General features: G+C 46.1%; 2 protein-coding genes across 2 annotated transcripts in view; both read left to right on the top strand.

Annotated features, from left to right (window-relative positions):
* Positions 1-2,082: 2,082 nt before the first annotated feature.
* Positions 2,083-7,540, top strand: LOC120585398 (rho-related GTP-binding protein RhoG-like). The gene is made up of 3 exons (XM_039841701.1): positions 2,083-2,342; positions 5,980-6,071; positions 6,240-7,540. The coding sequence occupies exon 3, from the start codon at positions 6,255-6,257 to the stop codon at positions 6,828-6,830; it is 576 nt and encodes a 191-aa protein (XP_039697635.1). The 5' UTR covers positions 2,083-2,342; positions 5,980-6,071; positions 6,240-6,254; the 3' UTR covers positions 6,831-7,540.
* Positions 7,541-13,842: 6,302 nt separating this feature from the next.
* The window catches only part of TAF1 (TATA-box binding protein associated factor 1), a 60,250-nt gene continuing 49,868 nt past the window's right edge, over positions 13,843-24,224 (top strand). The window contains 13 exon segments of the mRNA XM_039841683.1: positions 13,843-14,037; positions 14,924-15,038; positions 15,176-15,292; positions 18,546-18,665; positions 19,718-19,908; positions 19,910-19,960; positions 20,348-20,566; positions 20,950-21,168; positions 21,512-21,719; positions 22,899-23,075; positions 23,442-23,569; positions 23,663-23,770; positions 23,896-24,069. Of these exon segments, the coding sequence (XP_039697617.1) occupies positions 13,858-14,037; positions 14,924-15,038; positions 15,176-15,292; positions 18,546-18,665; positions 19,718-19,908; positions 19,910-19,960; positions 20,348-20,566; positions 20,950-21,168; positions 21,512-21,719; positions 22,899-23,075; positions 23,442-23,569; positions 23,663-23,770; positions 23,896-24,069 (2,007 nt within the window). The 5' untranslated portion in view covers positions 13,843-13,857.

The following is a 24,224-nucleotide window of genomic DNA, read 5'->3' as shown; positions in this document are numbered from 1 at the left end:
TGTTTCTCCACACCCTTGCCGAAACAATATCTTGTCAAACTTTCTGATATTGCCATTTTTATAGGAAAAGTGTGGTATCTCATTATATTTTTAACACAAACTTTTTATCGTCAGGTTAAGCTTCTTTCTAGCATGCTTAAGTCACATGTATTTCCTTGGGATGGGGGTGTGTGTATATAGTGCTCGTGTCCTTTGCCTAGTTTTCTGTTTCTATTTATCTTTTTCTTATTGCTTTGTAAAAGCGTTTTGTATACTAAGAAAATCAGGCCTTTATCATATGGGTCGAAATATATTTTCTGAGTTTCTCCTTTAGTTTTTGACTTTCTTTTTATTTTTGTAGTTTATAGCAAAATATACACAACATAAAATTAGGAAAGGAATAACGCTCCACAGACAGAGTGTGGTCTCCTCGCAAAGGCAGAGAGCTGAGAGGGACAGAGAGCCAGAGAGAAAGACAGAGAGAAAAGACCCCAAGCGTTCCAGGAATTCAGGTTATGGATCATTCTTAGTCTCTTTGAATTACAGTTTAAAGATTTTGCATAGCCTTTGATGGTATGGATGTGCAGTGTGATGTTTCGCCTGTAGCATTATGTCGTGTTAAAAGCATGCTAGTGATCCCCAGCCTTTGTTCCATAGGTTCCCCATGGTTTTGGCCGGAGGGAATGAATGTAGGGTACAAGTTAAGGACTCTGTTTCCCCTTCACGGTGTGGGTAAATGGTTTGTTAGCAATCCCAGCAGGACCCTTCCTTTGTTCTGTAGGTTTCCTCGTGGCCTGGCTGTGGAGCTGATCAGCACGTCGCAGGCTCTGAATACAGCTCGATTTAACATTTAGTTCTCATGCCTCCTCCCGCATTTACTCCACCCAATTACAGCGAAAGGCACATTCTTGTCAAGTGCACATTGGGTATATTTACCAGAATAGACTGTATTCCAGGTCACGAAACAAGTCTCAACGAATCTGAAAGGATTCAAGTCATACAAAATGTACTCTCTGAAAATAATGGAGTGAAATGACATATCGATAACAGAAAGAGCTCTGAAAAATCCGCAAATACTTGAAAACAGAATAATCCATTTCTAGATAACCCATGGGTCAAAGAAAAAATCAAAAGAGTCGTTAGAAAATATTTTTAAGTGAATGCAAACGAAAGTGTAACATCATTTTGGGCATTCTGCTAAAGCAATAGTTAAGGGCTAATTTTTCTAGGGGGTAATTTCTAAGCACTAAACACCCATATTAGAACTTCAGCTCTCACTTCAGTAAAAAGAAGAGCCAATACAACTTTAAGTTTAAGAAGAAAAACAGTGAAAATCGAAATAGAAAGCAGTGAAAAAGATAACAAAAACAACAGAGAAAATCAGCAAAAGCAGATTCTTGTCACTAACGGTCATTGCAGCATTACTCACTATGGTCAAAAGTTGGCAACGAAGGCCAACGTCTACGAATAGACGAGTGGTAGTTAGAAAACTCAAATTCACGGAGGCAGAAAGTAGCTTAAAGATTGGTTTCCGGGGGCTGTGGGAAGGAGGCAATGGGGAGGTATTGCTTAATGGGCACAGAATCTCTGTTTGGAGTGATGACCGCATTTTAGAAATAGACAATGGTGATGGTTCCACGTCACTGCGAATACACTTCATGTCACTGAATTAACTGTACACTTAAAAACGGTAAAAATGGCAAGTATCATTATAGATCTTTACCACAACCTTTAAAAATAATATACTCAAACCGATTGAATTGTACAATTCGAAAGGGTGAATTTCATGGTATATGAATGTATATGTCGATAACGGTGTTTTAAAAAGTGCATCCTATGTGATTCCTTTTATATAAAACTCTAGAAAATGCCCGCTAGCACGTGGTGACTGAGAGCAACCGTAATTTGCTCACTTACCCCGTTTCCTTCTATCGCCTCCATTATTCCCAACACTTTCTCAGTTCCCCGGCTGCCTCTTTCTGTTACTGGTGGCCCTGAGGGGACAGGGGCCTGGGGGCGGGGGCGGCCCGACTCCGCCACGGGAAGGGTGAGGCCTGGGGATCCCCGCCCACGCAACTCGTACCGGGGTCAGAATCTAGGCAGTCCCCGATCACCTGTCACCGGTCACCGGGAGCTGTCCTTTAGGACCCTGCGACGCGCCGACGACCAGGCCGGCCCCAGAACTCCACTTCCCAGGAGGTGTCGGGGCGCAGAGCGGTGACCGCGTCCGACGACGGGGTGGGACTCGTTCGCTGCCCGGATGTGGCGCTGAGCCCGCCACCCCTGCCAAGCCCAGCGAGAGACGCCCGGGAGGCTCCGCCAGCGGCGGCCCGAACCGCGCCGGAGGGCGACCGCTTTGCCCGGTGAGCTGCCGAGCCCCCCAGGCCGTGCCCGCCTGTGCCTTTTGCTCGAGTGTCCCCATCCCCGGGACCTGAGTATGAGCCTGTCCTCGGAGGGCAGGGGGTCTGAGGGTGGGTTGAGGCGCGTGTGTAGCAGGGGAGGGGGAGCCGGCTTTTTCTACGGGTGACTCCGACGCGGGCCACCCTTCAGTCCCAGGCCCGCGCCCAGATGAAGTCCCCGAAGCAGCCCCGCTGGGTGGGGAATGACGTGGGGACCGTGCCCAGCGGGCTTCCGCTGCCTCCCGATGGGCCGCGACGATTGCCCCTCGGGTGATGTCTTCGGTGCAGGCCGGTGCCCCGCTCGGGCTGGGGAGTGTTCACATGGCGTCCCCCGGCCGGGCGGCCTGGACTCTTCCTTGGTGGCCTCCGGTGCGAGAGAACTCCCCCGACGTACTGCGTGACTCGATGCAGAAAGCCCTAGATCGAAACGGGGACTTCGCTGACTTGCTCTGGTTTCAGAAAGCCGCCGACTAGTTTCAGGTGGATTACACTCGGACTTGCGGAAGGGGCGAGACTCGGGGGAGAATGTGCTAGAAACAGCGGTACTTGGAGCTGCACGTTTGTCCTGACCGTTGCCAGGTCTTTCCTATTGTGTGTCCAACCTGGGAGAAACCGACCGCCGAGCAGACCGGGCGCGAACCAGGCTGCTCGGTCGGCTGAGATGGGATGATTTAGAAGAAACTATATAGTTCCCAGGCTAACAGCGGAGGGGAGCCCTCTGGGGTGCAGCGCCAGGCTTCGCCGGGTTTGCAGCCCCCCAGGCATAACTAAAGATCTCGGAGCGGCGCTGGTGGCCGATGGCTGCCTACCTGCCCGCGCTATCTGAGGTTGCAGTAACGGAAGATGGGCTGCTGAGCGGCTCAGGCCGGAGCGCTCTCTCAACTGTCAGCTTCCCTTTGCTTCCCCACAGCAACGAGTTTCTCCTCTGAGCCAGGCAGTGCTGTGCATCCTCCTTTGCCTTTCTATGCGAGTCCCACCTTTAGCACGAGGTCGCCGCCTTCTTTACTTTTGTTTTATACTATTTCCAGTCCTGCGGAGCAGGGCCCAAGGGACAGTGTGGGATGGCGGTGGTGAGGAGGGGGCAGCATTGTGCTAGGTAAACAAGTGTTTCTCCTGTAGGGGACAAACAGCATATCCGCCTTTGTCTCCTAACTGCCAGCCGCCTCTCAGAGCCCCCAGCCCTTTAAAAAGGTAGGATTTTGATTTTGAGGATTTGTAACCATTTTAAGCGTACAGTGTAGTGTTAACTACATTCACATGGCCGTGCAAGGGATCTCTAGAATTTTTTCATCTTGTAGAACTGAAACTCTATACCCGTGAAACAACTCCCCGTTCCACAGCCCGGGCCCCTGGCAACCGCCATTCTGCTTTCTGTTTCTGTGAGTTTGCCTATTCTAGATACCTTTAGCAAGTGGAATCATATCTGGCTTTTGGGGACTGGCTTGTTTCACGTAGCATGATGTCCTCAAGCTTCATCCATGGTGTAGCATATGAAACGATTTCCTTCTTTTAAGGCTGGAGCAAATATATGTGTGTGTGTGTGTGTGTGTGTGTGTGTGTGTGTGTATTGCATTTTCTTTATCCAATCATCTATCAGTGACATTTAGGTTACTTCTACCTCTTGGATATTGTGATAATGATGCAATGAATGTGGGTGTACAAATGTCTCTTTGAGATCCTGTTTTCAGTTCTTTTGGATATATTTTTAAGTATTATTTTAAAACCTCTTGACTCCGGAGAATTTCAAACATACACACAAGTAGAGAAAATAGCATAATGAACGCGCGGGCTGAGTAAATGAGTCAGTTGTACAAAACGGCCTCCAAAATACCTGGGACTTTTGCTGAACCGTCCCCTTTATAAAGTTTGCTACGGGTGAGGATGTTTTGAGTTTTCGGACCTGAGACATGCCAGCCGCACTTCATCATCTAGGCCGTCAGCCATCATTGTGACTTGAGGTCATCGCAATTTGAGTGCCCGGCGGCAGGCCATGTGTACCGGGGGTGCTGGTAGATGTAAACAAGCAGAAATGAGGGTAGACGCCCTTCCCTGGTTATAGAGACAAGGGCCCGAGTGTGGGCTGCGAAGTGGCCTTTGTGCCTACGAGCTTTGCTCCGGTTCAGCAACCCATCAGGCGCGCTATTGTCCTGAAAGCTGTCGCTTCGAGCTGAGATGCTGGACACCGGATGGTACCTACAGGAGGCTGGGGAAGTGGTTTGTACCAGCAGCGAGTGCTCCAGGAGTCCGGGGGAGAGAGAAGTGAATCCAGCCTGGGAAAGTTAAGGAGAGCTATTCTTAAGGAATGTGCTGGTAACTGTCCTGTTTCCACCGACCTTGTCTGTTGGACCCTTATGCCTGTTCGTACAGGGACGAAGCCAGAGCTGGTGGTCAGTGACTGCCTGGGGTGGTTGCCTGCTGGTCCCGAATCATGCTCTGCACTTTTGGCTTGAGACCCACGCTGTCCAAGGCTTCAGGGTGGAACGGCCGGCCTGTCAGAACTGGCTGCGTGGGAAGAGAGCGACCCCTAGTGGACCGCCAGCTCTCTTTACTCCGACCCAAAAGGAGTCGTTTTGTTTTTGTCCGTATGATACAGGGCCTAATGTACGCCTTGGCTAATACGACGACAGGATGGGGGACGTGTCTGTTCCCTCAAATTCCCAAAGTGAGAAACTAATTGATTCTAGATTTTTTTTTTCTATAATCCAATACACATTACAATTTGTCCCCTTTCCTCCATGTTCTGACACTTGAAGAAGTTAATGCTGTAGGAATCGGGTCTGAAATCAGAGCAGTAGTTAAGAAGCTAAAGAAATCGGAGTGCTCTCAGGCCCTGACAGGGCAGGCTACTGCTGGGGTATTAATATGGGGGTATGAACATGCGAGCTCACAGTAAATGTGCTTCTTGGAGATAATGAAGGCCGCGCCATTGACTCCCAAATACTTGATTCATGAAGAAATGGATGAGAGGATGGTGCTCCTTTGACCCTTGGTGTTATTCCGATAAGGCGGGACGGGGTGAGACCCTCGGCTTGTCTCATGCACGTGACAGACCTTTTGCCTTCCCCAGCAGAATAGTAGAGGCAGAATGGTCGTGAAGTCCTGGGAGCTTCTGACAGTTAATGAGCACCTCCTGTGGCGGCACTAATAATTACTGCACGTGCGTTCCTCTGCGTAAGCCTCAGGTTAAAAATTTGCCCAAGTTCACCAAGCTTAGGAGGAGAGAGGCCTGGGTTTGGCTCTGGGCGGCCCAACTTCCGAGCCTGGGCTCGTGCCCACGTCTCCATGTGGCCGCGCCGGACCGGCCAGCCTCTGTCTCCGAAGTTATGGTGTCGCTGATTTTCAGGATCGGGGGCATCCTTTGCTGAGGCTGTCGCCGCAGACCTTGTGAGAGCCTCGCTTCTTTCGTTTCAACTCTGGGAACCTCCTTTCTATAGCGATTTTTAAAACGAGTCACCACGTATTTTAGCACCTCTGATAACGGTATATCCAGATCTCACGACACAGTGTGACGTAAATACCTATGTCTCCAAATGGTTTTGAATCTTTGGGGGCTCACAGCCCTTTTTGAGAATCTGATAACAGCTTTGGATCTTCTTTCCAGAAAAATTCACTTAAGCACATACATATGCGATCGCACACAACTTCACAGGCGGCTTTTGGGACCTACTGAAGCCTGCCCTCTAGCAGCCCACGGTAAGAACTCCAAACCTCCCCCGCGGTGCCGTTAGGGCAGGGCTGTGGGGGGCCACCTCCGTCTTTCTCTTCCTCAGAGAGAGAGAGAGAGAGACATGTTCGGACAGCCCGGGCTTCCTAAAGTCACCGGGCAGCCGTGAACGTTCTTTCTCTCTGTCTTGTACACAGGACTCCAAGCGAAGGATGCAGACGATCAAATGTGTGGTCGTAGGGGATGGGGCTGTCGGCAAAACCTGCCTCCTCATCAGTTACACGACGAACGCCTTTCCTGAGGAGTACATCCCCACTGTCTTTGACAACTACAGCGCCCAGACGTCGGTGGACGGCCAGATCGTCAGCCTGAACCTGTGGGACACAGCCGGCCAAGAGGAATACGACCGACTGCGAACGCTTTCCTACCCCCAGACCAATATCTTTGTCATCTGTTTTTCCATTGGTAACCCATCCTCTTATGCCAACGTGAGGCATAAGTGGCACCCAGAGGTCTCCCATCATTGCCCCAATGTACCCGTTCTGCTGGTAGGCACCAAGAGGGACTTGCGGGGTGACCTTGAGACGGTGAGGAAGCTGAAGGAACAGAGCCTAGTGCCCACAACTCCTCAGCAGGGCACTTCGCTGGCTAAGCAAGTTGGGGCTGTGAAGTATCTGGAATGTTCTGCCCTGATGCAGGATGGGGTACACGAGGTATTTTTGGAAGCTGTCCGGGCTGTGCTTTACCCTGCCACAAAGAAGACCACCAAGAAGTGTGTCCTCTTATAGCTCTCGGGGTGCTACTTGGGGACCGCACCCGAGGAGAATAAGGAGGGGGGTCCCTTGACAGCATTTAACGATGCCAGCATGAGCCATTTTACCTCTTCGGGAAACCCTAGGTTCCATGTCCCTGGGTTTTTGGGGGAACGAAGACAGGCTAGTCTGTACATGGCTGCTTGGTAGTTTGGTCTGAAGCTTTCAGAGGAAGTTTAAGTGCATATGTCTCCTGTCACAATGCTCAGACGAGACACACCAGGTGCTGTTCTTCCCTGTCCTGGCCAGGCCACAACTAAACACAGCGGCCTCGTAGTGTTCGTAGGCTTTTGCTTGTCTTCATTTAAGTGGAATTTCTCGGCCATATTTACCATTGAGCAAGTGCCTCGCAGAAGGACAAAGCTCTCCAGTTTTCAAATAATTGCCTTAAACTCTCTGATGTACTAATTTTTGGAAACCAGTTTGTGTGTGATTTTGGGGTGTTGCTAATGGGAGCGTTCCTCCCATTCTGGAGATGAGGTATTTTTGCAAAACTGGTCACGCAGCATTTTCCAGAGTTTTGTGAGGTGCTTGCAGATAGATTATTTCTTAAAAGGGCTCTGTGGTCAAATAAGTCAGGGACCAGCTATTTAAATAAAGCCGAACAGGTTCCTCCTACTGCAGGAATTTATAATTTCTGATAAGTATGCCATATTTCCCAAACTTATTTCACTGAACTTTTTTTTTTTGGTGCTATTCAAAACAGTCTCAGAGATGCTGGCTTAGTAGGAAGTAGGAATTCCTATGGAGGAGGTTATGAAAAACAGCATAATGTGGCCCTGTTCTTTTTGATATCGCTCGTGAAAGGAACGTTTATCACCACGGACTTATTACTGTTATTCTCCCACTGTTATTCTCCCATCCTCTGGAGATGGGTGTGGCACTTGCTGCCACGGATGTGGGATGTGATGTGGGATGTGATGGTCAGACCGCTGTCAGATGTTTTTTTTTTTAACGCCTACAGCACCTGGCATTCCTAGGCGGAGCTGTCAGATTCTGACAGCACTGTGGGCCTGGGAGGTGGAATTAACAACCCCTCTGAAAAGCTGTGTCTCTGAGGCTTCCGTGTGGCCTTTTTCTTTCTGTCACCTTTTGTTTTAGGGAAATACCACTGAAGGTTAACCTTCTCACATCAACCAACCAACCAGCCAATCAAAATGTCCTGCCAGTCACTGTCAGGGAGTTCCGTCATTCCCTCAGACTTCTCTTCTGCCGTTGTTCCTCTGAGTCACTGGAAAGGCTACCTTGCTCTCTTCCTGTCCCTCCATCCTCTGTACATCTGCGCGTGCGTGCGCCTGCGCGTGCGTGTGCCTGCGCGTGCGTGTGCCTGCGCGTGCGTGTGCCTGCCTGTGTTCCGCCCTGTGTGCCTTTTCAGGTCTTTTAGTTGCTCCGAGAGGTGGAGTGTGTCGGAACCGCAGGTCCCAGAGCTGTCACCCTTGTAGGACTTTGCTGGAGTTGCTCAGCCTGCCGTGGGCCAGTAGGAGTCAGATTCCGTATCCAGTGGGCCTGCTGCTCATCCCTGGTTGTATTTCCGACCTTCTTTGTTCGATACGGAGGAAAAACTTACTTCACCTGGCAGATAGCACTTGACAGCTCCACCGTGCACACATGCTCTCATCCTGCCAAAATAGCGCTGGAGTTTTGAGAGATTGAGAGATGGAACTAAATGGATCACATACCTCCCCCTGTGGCGGGTGAAGTGTCTGTGCTTTGTCCGGTGATGGTCTGGCTGTGGCTCCGTGACAAGATGTGATCAGAGTAGCCTCAGACTAACAATCTCCCAGATACGGTTGCCAGATAAAACACAGTAATATCACATGTGACGGAAGGAAACTAGACTTTGGAGTATGCAGATGTCGTATTATAAATTCGTACGCGTGAAACTTATGTGTTACTAACCAGTGTTACCTCCAATAAATTTAATTAAAATCTTAGAAAAGAATCTTTTACAAATAACTTTTTAGTATAATATGCACCATGCAATATTTGGGACATACTTACACTTAAAAGTTATTTGCCGTTTATCTGAAATTGAAATTTAACGGGGCAGCCTGTATTTTTATTTGCTAAATCCGGCAAGCCTACTCTTGGACATTCTGGAACCTGGTGGTCAAGCAGGAGTCAAGTACTGATGGAAGCTAAAAGGCTATGTCAACTGTCTATTCACCCCGCTTTTCTCCCGGTTGCCTTTTTCGCTCGCCAGGGACTGAAGTATTTCCTTTTGTTTAGCCTTCGTCACAGCACCCCCCACTCTCCGCAGTCCTCTGTGGGTGTCTATTTCTACACCAGCTGATTTGTCGAAAGCTGTGGAGGAGCCGGGACGCATACTACTGTGTGGCACCTGACTTCTCAGTTTCAGTGTACTGTATCTGTTTTCCTCTGTGTGACCCAGGGGCGCCTGGGTGGGGGTGGGGGTGGGGGATGGCAGGGATTCTATTTGAGCAGTGTTAACTGGAAGAGAGTGAGGGTGGCCCTCCTCAGCTGAGGCCCAGAAGCACTTTGGAAAGTGGGGCTGCTGTTGGAGAAGTGTGGGGACGTTGGCGTCAGCTGGCCTGCGGGTCTGCGTGCCCTCTGTCCTTGGTCGGGCTCCCTGAGTTGCCCCACGGGCAGCCAAGTGCAAGCACTGTCGCCCAAGTGTGTTCCGGTCTCAAGCTGTTCTGACTGATGCTGCTGGGCTGCTTACAGGACTTCATGTTTGAACGGGGCCGGAAATGTGCCTGTCACCTATGTCTCTGGGAACTTTCTATTTAGCCACTGAAAATCTTTTAAGTGGCTTTTAATAGTGCCTCCTGCTCCCCTTTGCCTGGCAAAGTCCCAAATATAAGCCTAGGTTTGATATGGGGAAACCTGTGTCCTCTACTGAATGTGGGTGTGATCCACAGGCCTGAGAGAGTGGTTTTGTATTGGGCTGATTTGATGGTCCTAAGCATACACTGACATCTTGATTTTTATACTTGAAAGGAATTTGTATGAAGACTAACATGCTAGTATCACTTTTAACTTATTCATAATGAATGGTAATAAACTTTTCTGACTTTGCTGGGCCTGTTGCATTCTAAGAAATCGAAGAAATTCCTCACCCCCCTCTTTGTTTTGAGTGGTTTCTAAATGCTTTTCAACTTGCAAAGGATAGAATAAGTGTAACTGTCATATTGAACACTGTATCTGTGTGTAACTACGTACTTTTCTAATCGGACGATTAGGATAGGGACCTGTCTGCCCTGCTAACTCTCATTCTCTAGATCCTGTCCCGCTCCCTCACCCTCTGCCCCAGCTGCTCATCTCCAGAATTTAGCTACATTTCTTAGTTTTCGCTAATGACAGATCAGTTAGTTTCCTGTAGGGGATTTTTCTTTTATTACACTACATTTGGTAAACAGTTATCAAGCTCCTACTGTGTTACAGACATTACTGTTCTAGGGGCTGGGACTGTCCTTTACCTCTCCCAATTATCTCAGGACAACGCTGTCCTTCCTGTTTGTTATAAAAATGAACTAAATCCTGGCTGGTAATTTATATAGCGCTGGTGAGAGCACTAGTAAGGAAGAGAAAAACCATGTTTTGTTTTCTAAATAGCTTCATTGAGGTATAATTTACACACCATAAAATTCACCCATTTCAAGTATACAACTTAACGATTTCTTAGTAAATTCATTGAGTCATGCGACCATCACCAAAATCTAGTTTCAGAACATTTCCATCACCCCAAAGAGACCTCTCGTGCACTTAATCCCTGCCCCCCAGTTCTAGGCAACCATTTTTCTTTTCTGAACATTTTACATAAATGAAATCACACAATAGGTGGTCATTTGGGTGAGGGACTCGCTTCCTTCATCTACCGTAATGTTTTCAAGGTTCATCCATTTTGTAGCACATATGGGTACTTCATTTCTTTTTATTGCTCGATAATATTCCACCATATTTTATCCACTCATAGATGAGGGACATTGGTTTGTTTCTACTTTTTGGCTATTGCGAATGACGCTGCTGTGAGCCTCCATGGACAAGGTTTTGTGTTGACGTGTTTTCAGTTCTCTTGGGTACATACTTAGGAGTGGAACTGCTGGGTCATATGGTAAATCTATGCAAAAGCACAATTCGAGTCAGGAATGGCATCTTCAATATTTATAGTATCTTAAGTCCCCTTCCGCATTCTACAGGCCTCCATCTACCTCTCATTGAATCTGCTTTTCCTCAAGCACAGCATCCAAGAGGCAGTACAAGGTGCATTCAAAAACATTCGATCCTGTTTTTTTTTTGTCTTAAATATTAATATAGCAATGGTATTCTACTAACTTTTCATTACTGAAGTGCAGCATTTCAGCTACTGTGCAGGTTTTGGCAGAACTTTATCCGGCCTAGAGATATAACTACTCTTAAAGCAGTCCATTGGACAGCCATGCGATAGGGTACTAAGCAGCCATAAAAAAGAATGAGGAAGAGCACTACGAAGTGGTACCGTGTGATTTCTAGGCTACGTTATTAAGTGAAAAGAAGCAAGGAGAAAAGAGTAACTATAGTATGCTACCTTTCATGTAATGAAAAAGGAGAAAGAAGAACATATACACTCATTTGCTCACTTTTGCACAATGAAACACAGACAGCACAAATATCGAATCATTATGTTGTACACCTGAAACTGTTATATGTCAATAATACCTCAATAAAAAGTAATAATAAACACCGAAAGGGTAAATAGAAATGAAGGCAGATGGTTACTTACAGGGAGTGGGTGGGAACGGGGTAGAGGGCATGGCAGCGAGATTTTTCTGGGAATAGCTTTTTATATAGTTTTGACCATGTAAAGGTTTACATAGTTTAAAAATAAAATCATATATAAAGGATAATAAAAAACAAATCCAAAGTTGAATGCAAAGAGAATGGCACAGAGGAAAAAAATGATTTGAGTAATTTTTAGTATATCCTCAGTAGGGTATATTCCAAGGACGGAAAACTGCAAAGAACTTCTGAACTTGGGTTTGTTGTTGGTAGTGATATTGGTCTTGTAATTTTGAAGAATAAATATATTGCTGTTGGAAAGCAGGTTTTTATTGTAAGAAAAGCAAGATGCAAATATGAAATAGGGAAAAGTGAGGGAGAACCCTGTGGTATTGGATTTGAATGGGAGATATTAATATAAACTATGTATGTATGTATGTATGTATGTAGCTCTCTCCACTGAAAGGGCATACAAAGATGTCCCAGTTTCTAAACACCATTCCCCACTAAAAAACAAAAACCAAAACAAAAACAGGGCTGCTTGGAGAAATGGCTTATATCAGGTCCGGGACGGGGAATGAAAAGAGTAAACCCAGAGCACCTTGTGCCAAAAAGCAAGGGAAGTGCTCAAAGATTAATGGGTCCTATGGAAAGCACACAGGAGCTGAAGTGAAGTGGTTCCCACTGGACAAACTTGGGACAGTTTATCAAAAAGGATAATGATGGTGCTAGCTTATAACATTAAAAATGCGTCAACAGAGTCTATGGCCTGAACAAGCCCCATCCCGTCTGATCTAAACAGGGGCGGGCCTGGTTAGTTTAGTACTTGGATGGGAGACCACCTAGGAAGACCAGGTGCTCTAGGCCTAAAAAATAAGGCATTGTAAGCTGACAAGGTCCTTGCAATCTGTGAGGTCAATGTGACCACGGAGGTAACAAAAGGGGAAGTTCTTTATTGAATAAGTCCAGTTAATAAATGTAGAAGGAATTTAAGATTTTTCTAAATCTTAAATTTAGAATTTAAGATTTTTCTAAATCTTAAATTTTTCTAAATCTTAAATTTGCACTCTCCCAATATAACTGATTCAGGTGAAGATCATCAATGGATGCTAAAACCCTTGGGATTTAAGGGTCACGGTGAACAGAATATTCACATACTCTCTAAATATCATCCCATAGATTATTGACAGATTACAAAAGGAAAAACATGCCTTTGCAATGGAGAGATCTGATGGTCATTTTTTGAAACGTTGAAATTGAGCATCTCCAGTATTGGGAGAACCTGACATTGTGCCTTCTGGTAACCTGAATCGATTTGGAGAAGCCATCAGACGATTTTAGCATATGGAGCATATTCCAGACAGACAACTTGCCTGGATTCTTCCAACAATGTACTCTCATGCGATGCAAAGAAAAAGGCTGGTGGATTCTGGAATAAGAGACTAAGGGGAGGTAACCAAGTGCAATGCACGAAACTTGAGAGGATGCTGGATTGAACTGTAAAATGCTCCGATTAGGACAATTGGGGAGCTATAAGTACGCATTTTATGTTAAACGGCACTGGAGCAATGTTGCTTTTTAAAGATGTGATAATAGTGTCATGGTCGTGTAGAAAAATGTCTTATTTTCGGGGCGAAGATTCACGATATCTGTAACCCACTTTCAAACGAGACAGAAACGAGCTGGCAAAACGTAAACAAATGTGAACCCAGGTGAAGGGTCGGCTGTTCATTTTACTCCATGTTTTGCTTCCGCATTGCCGGAAATAAAACGGAGGGGGAAATCTATTTGTGTGGGACAACGTCAACTCAAAACAGCTAAGTCACACAGGTACCTCTGGCACAGTGCAATTTATGGTTGGTTTGTCTTTGGAATGGAAGGGAGCAGAGGGGACACAGGACAGCAGCGAAGGTTCCATTCTACTGTCCCGCGCACCACAGTGTGGTGACTCGCGGTCATCAGGTCGTTAAACGACGCTACCCGGACCGTTCCCGGCGGTTGGCGGAAGGTCCGGTGCAACGAGAATGCTCGTGCTCAGGTGCGAGCGAGCGGGAGGGGGCGGGACCGAACATTTTCTCTGACCAATCGCGATCCAGATGCCCCGCCTCCCGATCGCGTGCGGTCGAATCGGAAGCTGATAGTAAAGTAGACACACCGATTCGACTTTCTCGGAGGACGGCCGGCCCTTCCGGGTGCTTTCCTTATTCCGTTTCCGGTAAGAAACGGTAAGGTCAAGGGGTACTGTGAGTCACTTCTGTGCGACAAGTGTTTTCACTTCCGGTCTATGGGGTCCGGTTTGGATTTGTGGCTTCCCGCGTCCGCTGGCGGCAAGGCGGCCGCCATCATGTCAGACACCGACAGCGACGAAGATTCGGGTGGAGGCGGCCCGTTTTCTTTAACCGGTTTCCTTTTCGGCAACATCAATGGAGCGGGGCAGCTGGAGGGGGAAAGCGTCTTGGATGATGTAAGGGGTTGGTGCTACTAGGGAGAGTTAGGTGGAGGACAGTAGAGGGTGCTTAGGGTCCGAGAAGAGAGGGTGCAGTGGGCATAAGAGAGGAGGAAACGGCCTAGTGTATCGTGGGGGCCGTAACGAAGAGTGGGGGGCTCCGTTCTGGGCGGGGGTGCGGAGCAGAGGGAGCAGCGGGCGAGCCCCGGGAGGTCAGGGCCGCCGATCCGGGCAGATACCTCCTTGCTGATCAGGCTGGCGCGGTTGCTTTCAAACCGTTGCCATGAGAAGCTTCTTGGGGATTCTGGAAACTGAGTTTCTGACATCGCTGCTAGCAAGAAGACGGGACAGGACCTGCGGCAATTCATGTGCAAGCGCCGGTTCTTAGAACAGTGACCGATCAAACCGTCTGGGCCAGGCCTTCGGGCACCTTGCACTTCTTAGGTAGCTTTCCCGCTGTCCATCGACATTCGTGACACCATGTCCCGTGCCCAACTTTCTTTTAGGTTCGTTTTCTCAAGGAGAAAATACCTCTCCTTTCTCCCCCGCAGCACACACGAGTTAGCGGCAAAGTTCTTGCCTTTAAATCCAAAGCGACCTCAGCTGCCATACCCTTCATTCAGGGGAACTACCGTTCCATTATTTATTTGGTGTCCGCGGTGGATCTTTGCATAACCTTACACCACTTTATGAAGTATAGCGACAGAATTGGACGTTATGTGTTGATAGAGCTCTGATGGAGGGAGTTTACTGGAAGCTTCACAGTCTTGAGTGTGAGGATGCTTTTAGCACGCTGCAGCAGTTCTTTTCATAGGCATAGCTTTGTGGACCAGGAAAGTAAGCCTTGTATGGGAAGCCGAGGTTTAGCTGCTGTCTTTGACTCTGGTGCTGTCCCTTTTTTCAGGAGTGTAAGAAGCACTTGGCAGGCTTGGGGGCTTTGGGCCTGGGCAGCCTGATCACTGAACTCACAGCAAATGAAGAATTGACTGGGACTGACGGTGCTCTGGTAAATGATGAAGGTGAAGTCTGGGTCTTGGGGAGCAGAGTTGGGGAGGAGGCTAGCCACTTACTGTCCCTGTCCTTTTCAGTGGGAATGACCGGAGGCAGTGAGAGGTACTTGCTCTTTGTTGAAATTTACCCCCCTTTTTTTTTATAGGCTGGATCAGGAGTACAGAGGATGCTGTGGATTATTCAGACATCAATGAAGTAGCAGAAGATGAAAGTCGAAGATATCAACAGACAATGGGGAGCTTGCAGCCCATTTGCCATTCAGGTGATTCTTTGGTGTCATCGGCACCATTTCCGGTGTATTTTCTTGCCGTGCGGTCCGGTTTGTTTTTCTGCATGCTTTCTGCCATTGCTCCTGTTCTCTGTGCCTTTGCTCTGCTTCTCTCCCTTTGTCAGCTCAGTTCTAAGAGCTGCTGTCCTCTTCTGTGTCCTGGGGAAGTGTCACCATTTCTCATACTGGTTATTCCTAAATTCTTGAAGAATGCCAGGTAAGGATGATGATGCTTTCCTCCTCATCCACCTGGTATTTGAGTAGCTCCGGGCTTCATGGCATTGTTTTAGATGCTTTTTAAACTCTGTCTTTGGCCTCAAGGAATTGGTAGTTTAAGAAAGGTTCGGTGTACAGTCATATGTAAAAGAGCATACATACTTATTGGCTCAACTTTTGTTAATCACTTGCCACCTATGTGCTGACACGATGCGCTTAGTGCTTGCTCACAACACAGGTTTTTTCTCCCTGATACAAAGTGCTGCATTATAGAATCAATGTCAGAGTTGGAAGGGGTCTCTGATTATATATTCTTAACTTAGTTTCATCATAGGTGAGGAAAACTTGAACTTTAGAGAACTTTAATAAAATGTGGAACTTTATTAAAAGTTCTATAGTTAGCTAGTGGCAGACCTTGACTCATTCAACAACTCAGTTTTTTAGACATGGATTGAGTACGTGTTATATGGCATAATATGTGGTAGTATGATATGAAGGTAATAAAATCCATTTTCTGATTTTGAGAAGCTCAGTTCCGTGGTCTAGAACTTAGAGCTACTGGTCAGAGTTTATTCTTTCCACTGCTCTATGCTGCCTCTCATTGCTTGAAACTTTTATGTGAAGTTGCTCATTGTTTATTCATTGCTCACCTCTTTGAGTTAGATTTCAGGGTGCTGAGGAATGTAGATAAAACCTTGGTAGATACTTGAACTTAGTTTCTTCAGGGTCTGTTAATGGATTTGAGTGCTGCTTATATAGAGAAATAAGTGCGCCACATACATAAGAAGCGACCTAGAAAAAGGTAGAATATATAGGCCTTAACCTTCGGGGATATTGTTACATTCGAGGAAGCTGGGATAAGTTAATGCAAAGCGTCATTAAGTGTCATGAGAGAGCATAAACCAGTTACAAGCTCATGTTTCTATATGGAGTGTTATGTTCAGTTTTGAGGGGCTGCCAGAATAGTTAAGTCCAATAGCATAACTTATTTTTGAGTACCTTGAGTTAGGGTAAAGGGAATGTGGTAGCAGCTCTGATTTTTAGGGTTTGGTTTTATCATCTTGGCTACGGATGGTAAAGGATAGGCGAGGGTTTTATGAGCTGACCTAGAAAGGAAGGATGCTGCATTTGATAGAGTCTCAGTGCTCTGGGATGTTCTTTTCTAAGTTCCCTTGTTCTCTGATGGTGCCTTCATTGATGCCCTTAACTTCCTCCTTCCCTGACATTGGTCCCTTCACATAGCTTGGTTTCTAAGTGTGCTGCTTTGGAATAATTGGAAGTGGATTAAGGTCATTAGAAAAGGCTTCACGGAGGTGAATTTTAAGCAAAATTTTGAAAGACAAGATTTGATGAAGCAGCAGCAGGGCATTTTGGTTTGGAAACATGGCTTGTCTAAAGTTTTGAAGATAGAAATAAGCAAGTAGTGTGGGGGGAATTGACCAGATTTTCTTGAAAGGAGTGGAAAATATGCTGCCAAAATTAGCAAGAACCAAGAATAGAGCAATTTGACAGCATCTTTATGCATTACTTGGGATTTGATGCCATAAAAGATTGTAAACCAACGTAGGTTGTTAAGTAAGAGGCAGAGTGGTATAATGAAAAGAAAACGGACTTTGGAGTCGGAACGTCATAGGTTCAAATCCCAACTCCATATTTAGTTTGACATTGGGAGGTTTGGATTTCTTATTTGTAATGCTCAGTTTTCTTGTCTGCAATAAAGGCGATAATGCCTACTTGATGAATAGGGCTTTTGTGAGACTTTAAGTTCATGTGGCATTAAAGCACCTGCGTAGCACAGTGTCGTGGTAGGTCTTTGTTAACCTTAGTTGCCTTTCCTTCCTAAATGAAAACGAGAAGTGCTGCTTGGTGCTTTGGGGTTTGGATTAGAAAAAGTAAAGGGGCAGGGTTACTTGGAGACCGTTCTCGTGGGCTAGATGTAAAGTTATCAAGGTCTAGAGTAGGGCATTAGTGGGCAACGACAGGCAGGGTCAAACTTGAGAATTGCTGATAAAACATCAATAAGACTCAGTGAGTAGGAAGTGCGCTAGAAAGAGGACAGGCTTTGTTGTTAAACCAGGCTTGAGTTGTGACTTGGTCACTTAAAATTGTATGACGCCGAATAAATTGCTTAACTTCTATACGTCAGAATAATTCCTGCATTGCAACATTATTGGGAGGATCATAGGTAAAATAGCTACAAATACTTGGCACATAGTGGGAACTCCACAAGTGGAAGTTGTTATAATGACTATTACCGATCGATTGGAAAGATGTGTTGGGGGTAAGAAATCGATGAAGGAGACAGGAGACTAAAGTCATAAGGTGGGAAAATGAGGATGAGATGGTATTAATAGTAACAAAAAGGAATTTAGAAGAGGGGACGGTTAGTCAGTGTGCTGCGAGGTGCAGCTGTTGAATATCTGAGTGGGAAGGTTCTTTAGGCAGCAGAACGTGCATTGTAGTTGTAGAGGGGCTAAGTCAGAGCCAGACCTACACATTTGGGTTAAATCTGGATAAAGGTGCTTTTTGAGAAAAGGGAATGAAAAGTGTGTAGAGGAGTAAAAGCGGAGTGTTCAGGACCAAGTATTGAGCGATGCCAGTGGTTAAAGGGCAGTGAAAAGAATAACCAGCTGCAGAAGGTAGACAGAAAAATGTGTTCAAGACTCGGGAGGTCAGAAGAAAGTCCGATCTTAAAGGAAACTGACTGTAAGAAGAATGTTAAATTCAATTATGAGATCGAACAGGGTGAAAATAAAAAGTAAAACAGGATTTGATCAGGAGAAGGAGCAAAGGTTTTAAACAGTTCTTGGGATTGCCCTAAATTCCTTTATGAGGTATACATGGTGTTAACAGCGTTTGGCAGTATTGTGATGTCATCTCTTTCTGAAGACCAGCTGCGTCTCCTGTGTGTTCTTAAGGGATCTGAATATAGTGCTTCATGTGGTGCTTTAAATTCTTGAGTGACAAGGGTGCTCAAGGCTGTTTTGCGGTATTCTGGATATTGAGGCGATCACCTTCTTGGTTTTATTAGATTACGACGACGACGACTATGATGCTGACTGTGAAGACATCGATTGCAAGTTGATGCCTCCTCCACCTCCACCCCCAGGACCATTAAAGAAGGATAAGGATCAGGATGCTCTTACCGGTGGTAAGCAGAGACTGGCTACTTTTGTCTAAGGAGCAAGTTCCATTCCTCAGTCCAGGCTTTTGGCAGGCACACAGGGGAAGGATACAATTTCCAGTGATTCATACAGTTTTGAAATTTCCATATTAACGAGAAGGTTTACTTTTAAAACATTTGGCAACAGTATTTTAGTATGCACTCAATAAAAAGTTTAGGTCAGTGGTTCTCAAATCTGGCTGCCCATCAGAATCACCTCAAGTGTTTAAAAAAGTACAGATTCCTGACTCTCACCTCTGGAAGATTCTAAGATCTGGGGCAGACCCCCAAGAATTTCATAGCATTCTAAGTAATTTCTGCATACTGGTATTTGGAAGCTACCTGTTACGATGATTCTCTTCAAAAGAAATGATTAAATAGGGAAGACACCCTAGAATGTATATAAGAGCCAACTACCAGATTCAGAGATTTCAAAAGCAGGGTCTTCAGTGGTCATCTCACCCCTTCCTGTGTCTGTGACAGTAGTAACCCTGCCCTAGGCTAGAAGATTGGGGAAGAGCAGTGTCTGATCCTTCTGTCTTTTGAGGCTTACGTTAACCCAAATTCCTCCTATTAGAACTTTAAGTCATTTCCCTTTTAGTCTGCAGGCTAAATAGCATCAGTTAACTTCAGGTCATTGATCTTATTTCATGCTAAGTAACTTCATTGTTATCTTGCGGGGTAAAAGAAATTCTCCAGCTTATGAACTGGACATGGAAAGGCCTGACTGGTATAAAAGCGTTATATAATTTTGCTCACATTCCTTTAAGTTGACAAACTTACAGAAATTAGTAAATGTAGTAATAGTCTCTGTTTTCTCTCATCACAACCCTAGGGTACCAGGTGCAAGGTGAGTTGGGGATGGTGGGAGATACTGAGTTTGAATGAGTTCTCTGGGGTGCATACTACTAGTAATCTGGGTGCTTGGAACTATATCCCCTGCCACTGAGCCATGCACATCGCCTGGAATGGGTGTTGGCTGAATTTGAGGAAAAATGCTCACAGTTACATGCCAAAAGGCTTTCTCTTCCTTGTTGCAGTGTCTGAGGATGGAGAAGGCATCATCTTGCCCTCCATCATTGCCCCTTCCTCTTTGGCCTCAGAGAAAGTGGACTTCAGTAGTTCCTCTGACTCAGAATCTGAGATGGGACCTCAGGAAGCAACACAGACAGAATCCGAGGACGGAAAGCTGACCCTACCACTGGCTGGGATTATGCAGCACGATGCCACCAAAGCTGTTGCCGAGCGTCACGGAACTTTTCCCGGAGTTTCGGCCTGGGAAGGTACTTTTCTGTGGAGAACACCCACATTGCAAACCACTGACTACTTCTGAATACTGAGTTCTGTTGTTATGATGCCTCACGTATAATGGATAAGACCTAAAGTTTTCCTTATTCGGCGACGTTGTGTCACGTCTTTTTTCTTAAGTTGTGTACATTGTAGTACATGGGATTTATGTAGTTCCCGTTAGTGTTGTCTTGAACCTAGTCCAGATTATTAAGGGACACTTTACTCTTTGGATGCATGTCGTGAATAGGATTTTTTTTTTACGAGTTCAGCACTTTTTGGTCCCTCCCTGACAGTCGGGTAGTCCCGTGGTGGGAGTTTCCAGATGCTCCTGCGTTTCTAGCTGACGTTGACTCTGACATAGTAATACGTTTGCGTTCTAGGTGTTGCGCTTCCTACGTCTTTTTGGACCAGGGAAGAACGTCCCATCCGTTTGGCGGAGCGCTCGGAGAAAGAGGAAAAAAAAGCACCGCGAGCTGATACAGGAAGAGCAGATCCAGGAGGCGGAGTGCTCAGTGGAGTCAGAAGTCAGCCAGAAGTCGTTGTGGAACTACGACTACGCTCCGCCACCGCCTCCAGAGCAGTGTCTCTCCGATGACGAAGTAGGCAAAGTAGAGGTCTGGGGTTAGGAGCTACAAGGGGAACAGATGAGTGCCCTCCAGTTTGTCTGAACTGGAAACATCACCTTAGCAGGCAGAATCCTGTGTTGAGTATGAGTACTCATGAGTCCAGTCGCAGTGGCTGTCCCTTCTTTATTATAGTAGACGAGGATTGGGGGAGGCAGATTACAGTAATATCCCCACTGGTGAATAGGAAAGTTTGGGTGATAGGCGGGGCGTGCCCTGAGATACTGTCGCGGTTCGTGTTCTGACCCCAGTCCTGTTCAGGAAGCATCCTCGTGGCTCCTCTGAGTCCCCCGCCTGCCTGTTAACTCCCATCTGGGATCGGAGAAATCCTCCTCCCCTCCTGCATTGTTCCGTTACAGATCACAATGATGGCTCCCGTGGAGTCCAAGTTTTCCCAATCAACTGGAGATATAGATAAAGTGACAGATACCAAACCGAGAGTGGCAGAGTGGCGTTATGGGCCTGCCCGACTGTGGTATGATATGCTGGGTGTCCCTGAAGATGGCAGTGGGTTTGATTATGGCTTCAAACTGCGAAAGATGGAACACGAACCTGTGACAAAATGTAGAATGACGGAGGTAAGCCACATTGGTGAGAGGAGTCAGTGTGCCCAGGGCCACGTCAGTTTTACTTGACTTTTCAGTTGGGGAGATACCGCATAGGGTTTCTTAGGTGGGAGATTTAGGCATCTAAGCCTTTTGCTTGGTATGGGATGTTACCCTGGCAACTGGCCCCCCTGCAAGGGTTCTGTTTGTGAAGCGAGTGCTGTGCTCGACTAGGAGGAGGAGGAGGCAGACATTCCTCCATGATCAGGTTCTTCTCTCAAGCCGGGAACCACACATGAAGCATCTGATGTGGGATTCGGAGTGGGAACTTTGACCAGTGACCACTGAAGGACTTGCTGTTCCTTCCCTTTTGCAGGACTGTAGGACACTTGAGGACAGCAGCGGCACTGACCTTCTGGCTGATGAAAACTTCCTGATGGTGACACAGCTGCATTGGGAGGATGACATCATCTGGGATGGGGAGGATGTCAAACACAAAGGGACAAAACCTCAGCGTGCAAGCCTGGCGGGCTGGCTTCCTTCCAGCATGACGAGGAACGCCATGGCTTACAACGTTCAGCAAGGTGCGCTGCTGGGCGGGCTGTGCCCGACACACTGCCCTTCGTCTCTGTCACCCTAGGCGGGCATAGCTGCGATCTTTGCTGCTGCTGAGGGACAGTGAAACGTTTGGAGCCTGAGTCCTGTGATTCTAGGCCGTAATAATTTTTTTACACTCTTAGTAAGCTAGAATGGGACTCTGGTTTCGCATTAGAAAAATGGGAAAACTGCTCTGAAGTCAAAGATCTTTCTGAGGCCTAACAATGTTTTAGAGTCTGCTTTTGTTTCTGAAGCCCTTTTCTTTATCATTCTAGAATTTGCTTTTCTCTCCTTAGATATGCAAAAGACTTTCGGTATGCGATGGAGAAAACTTTGAAAATGCAATAGTATCAGAAGTCACTAGTAATCCTTTACAGAGATTATCACTTATTAACTTTATGGTGTATTTTGTCTTTGATCTTTTTGTTTTCTGCGTGTGTATGTGGGTGCGTTCATTGCTGTAGGTACAGTTTTGTGTACTGTGCTTTTAGCATAAATATTCTGTGTCATTCAAAGTTCTTAAAAGTCTAATGACACAGCTCATTTTAAATAGAAAAAAGGATACTAAGTGGCATATTTAATATCCTGTTTGTGTAAGTGAAAAAAAGCAAAAAAGCACACTATATAAACATAGAAAGCAGACCAAAAGAAAATACCCTGTGGGGTTCACAGTGGTTATTTCTGGTTTGTAAGATCACAAACAACTTTTCTTTATACCTTTTTCTATTTTCCAAATTTTTCTCAGTTCACCTGGATTACTTTTACAATTCAGAGGGAAAAAAAATTTTATTTTTAAATCTAAGGAATAGATTTTTTTCCTTTCCTTTTTTTCTAAACACTTTATTGGCTGCATAGTATTCTTACATGAAAGTTTTCATAATTTATGAATAATTATTGTATTTTTAATATAATCTATTTTACTGTTAGCATATTTTGCCATATCATTTATTGCCATGATTTATTTTACCAGTCCCTTATTAAACATTTGGTCATCCATATTTTGACTATTACCAAAAATACTGCAACAAACATATTTGTCTACACTTTATTAAAGTGAGAAATACTCCTTCAGTCACATGAGTAATGCTACAAACATTTGCTCTTTTCCCTCTGCTAGAATCATAAGTGTTAAGTCTGTTACTGTTTCTTCCTTCCGTTTTGACCAGGTTTTACAGCCACCCTGGATGACGACAAGCCTTGGTACTCCATTTTCCCCATTGACAATGAGGAGCTGGTGTATGGGCGCTGGGAGGACAACATCATTTGGGACGCTCAGGCCATGCCCCGGCTGCTGGAGCCTCCCGTTTTGACACTTGACCCTAATGACGAGAACCTCATTTTGGGTATGATGCTGGCAGGGCCAGTGTTGCTTCTTCGTAACTGCCAGTTAGCTTCCTGCTAACATGAGGGAGCACGAAGGACTCAGAAGGGTTGGGAAGGTCAAGACTAGAAGCTTCTAGGTAGCAGTTTGAGAGCAAAGTTAGTGGTCAGTCTCCCATATTCATGTATTGTTTAGGGAAAAGTCATAATGCGAGAATGTTGGAAAGTCGTGCCTTTGAGATGTTGGGAGTATAGTCTGGTGAGAGTGACTCCCGAAGTAGAGGCGGTCTGGGATGGAATGCGAGATCTGGCTTGGAACTGCAGCACTACCAGTGGGCAAGGCGACTCTTCGGGAATAGCAACTCCAGAGCGACTTGTTTCATCCTCAGAAATTCCTGATGAGAAGGAAGAGGCCACCTCCAACTCCCCCTCCAAGGAGAGTAAAAAGGAATCGTCTCTGAAGAAGAGTCGAATTCTCTTAGGGAAAACAGGAGTCATCAAGGAGGAACCGCAACAGGTTTGCGAAGGGCAGAGGGGCTTGGTGTTTTGAAGAACAAAGGTCATGGAGAAGGGGAGTCTGACTGAGGTTTATTTGGTGATCTGTCATTAGAACATGTCTCAGCCAGAAGTGAAAGATCCGTGGAATCTGTCCAATGATGAATATTACTACCCTAAGCAACAGGGTCTTCGAGGCACCTTTGGAGGGAATATCATCCAGGTAAAAAGCAGCATTTTTTCTGTGGCGGATGGGAACCACTGCATCGTTTCGAGGGGAGGATATGGGTAAATCTCGCCTAGGCCGGAGTTGGTGTTCAGTTTGAGCTGCTGTCTTTTCTGTTCCAGCATTCGATTCCTGCTGTGGAGTTACGGCAGCCCTTCTTTCCCACCCACATGGGGCCCATCAAACTGCGGCAGTTCCATCGCCCGCCTCTGAAGAAGTACTCCTTCGGGGCACTGTCTCAGCCAGGTCCCCACTCAGTCCAGCCCTTGCTGAAGCACATCAAAAAGAAGGCTAAGGTACGCTCGAACCCTGGTTAGAAAAAACAGCCATAGAAGACTTTAAAGTATACGTTGGGGAAACGGACCGGATGTTAGACGACGTTAGGGAATTAGTGTTTTATTTTCTCTGATGCGATAGAATAGTGTCATTTAGGAGAATGTCTTTATTCTTA

Source organism: Pteropus medius, unplaced genomic scaffold (assembly GCF_902729225.1).
Source record: "Pteropus medius unplaced genomic scaffold, Ma_sr-lr_union100, whole genome shotgun sequence".
NCBI lineage: Eukaryota > Metazoa > Chordata > Mammalia > Chiroptera > Pteropodidae > Pteropus > Pteropus medius.
This window is presented reverse-complemented; position numbering and strand designations above follow the sequence as displayed.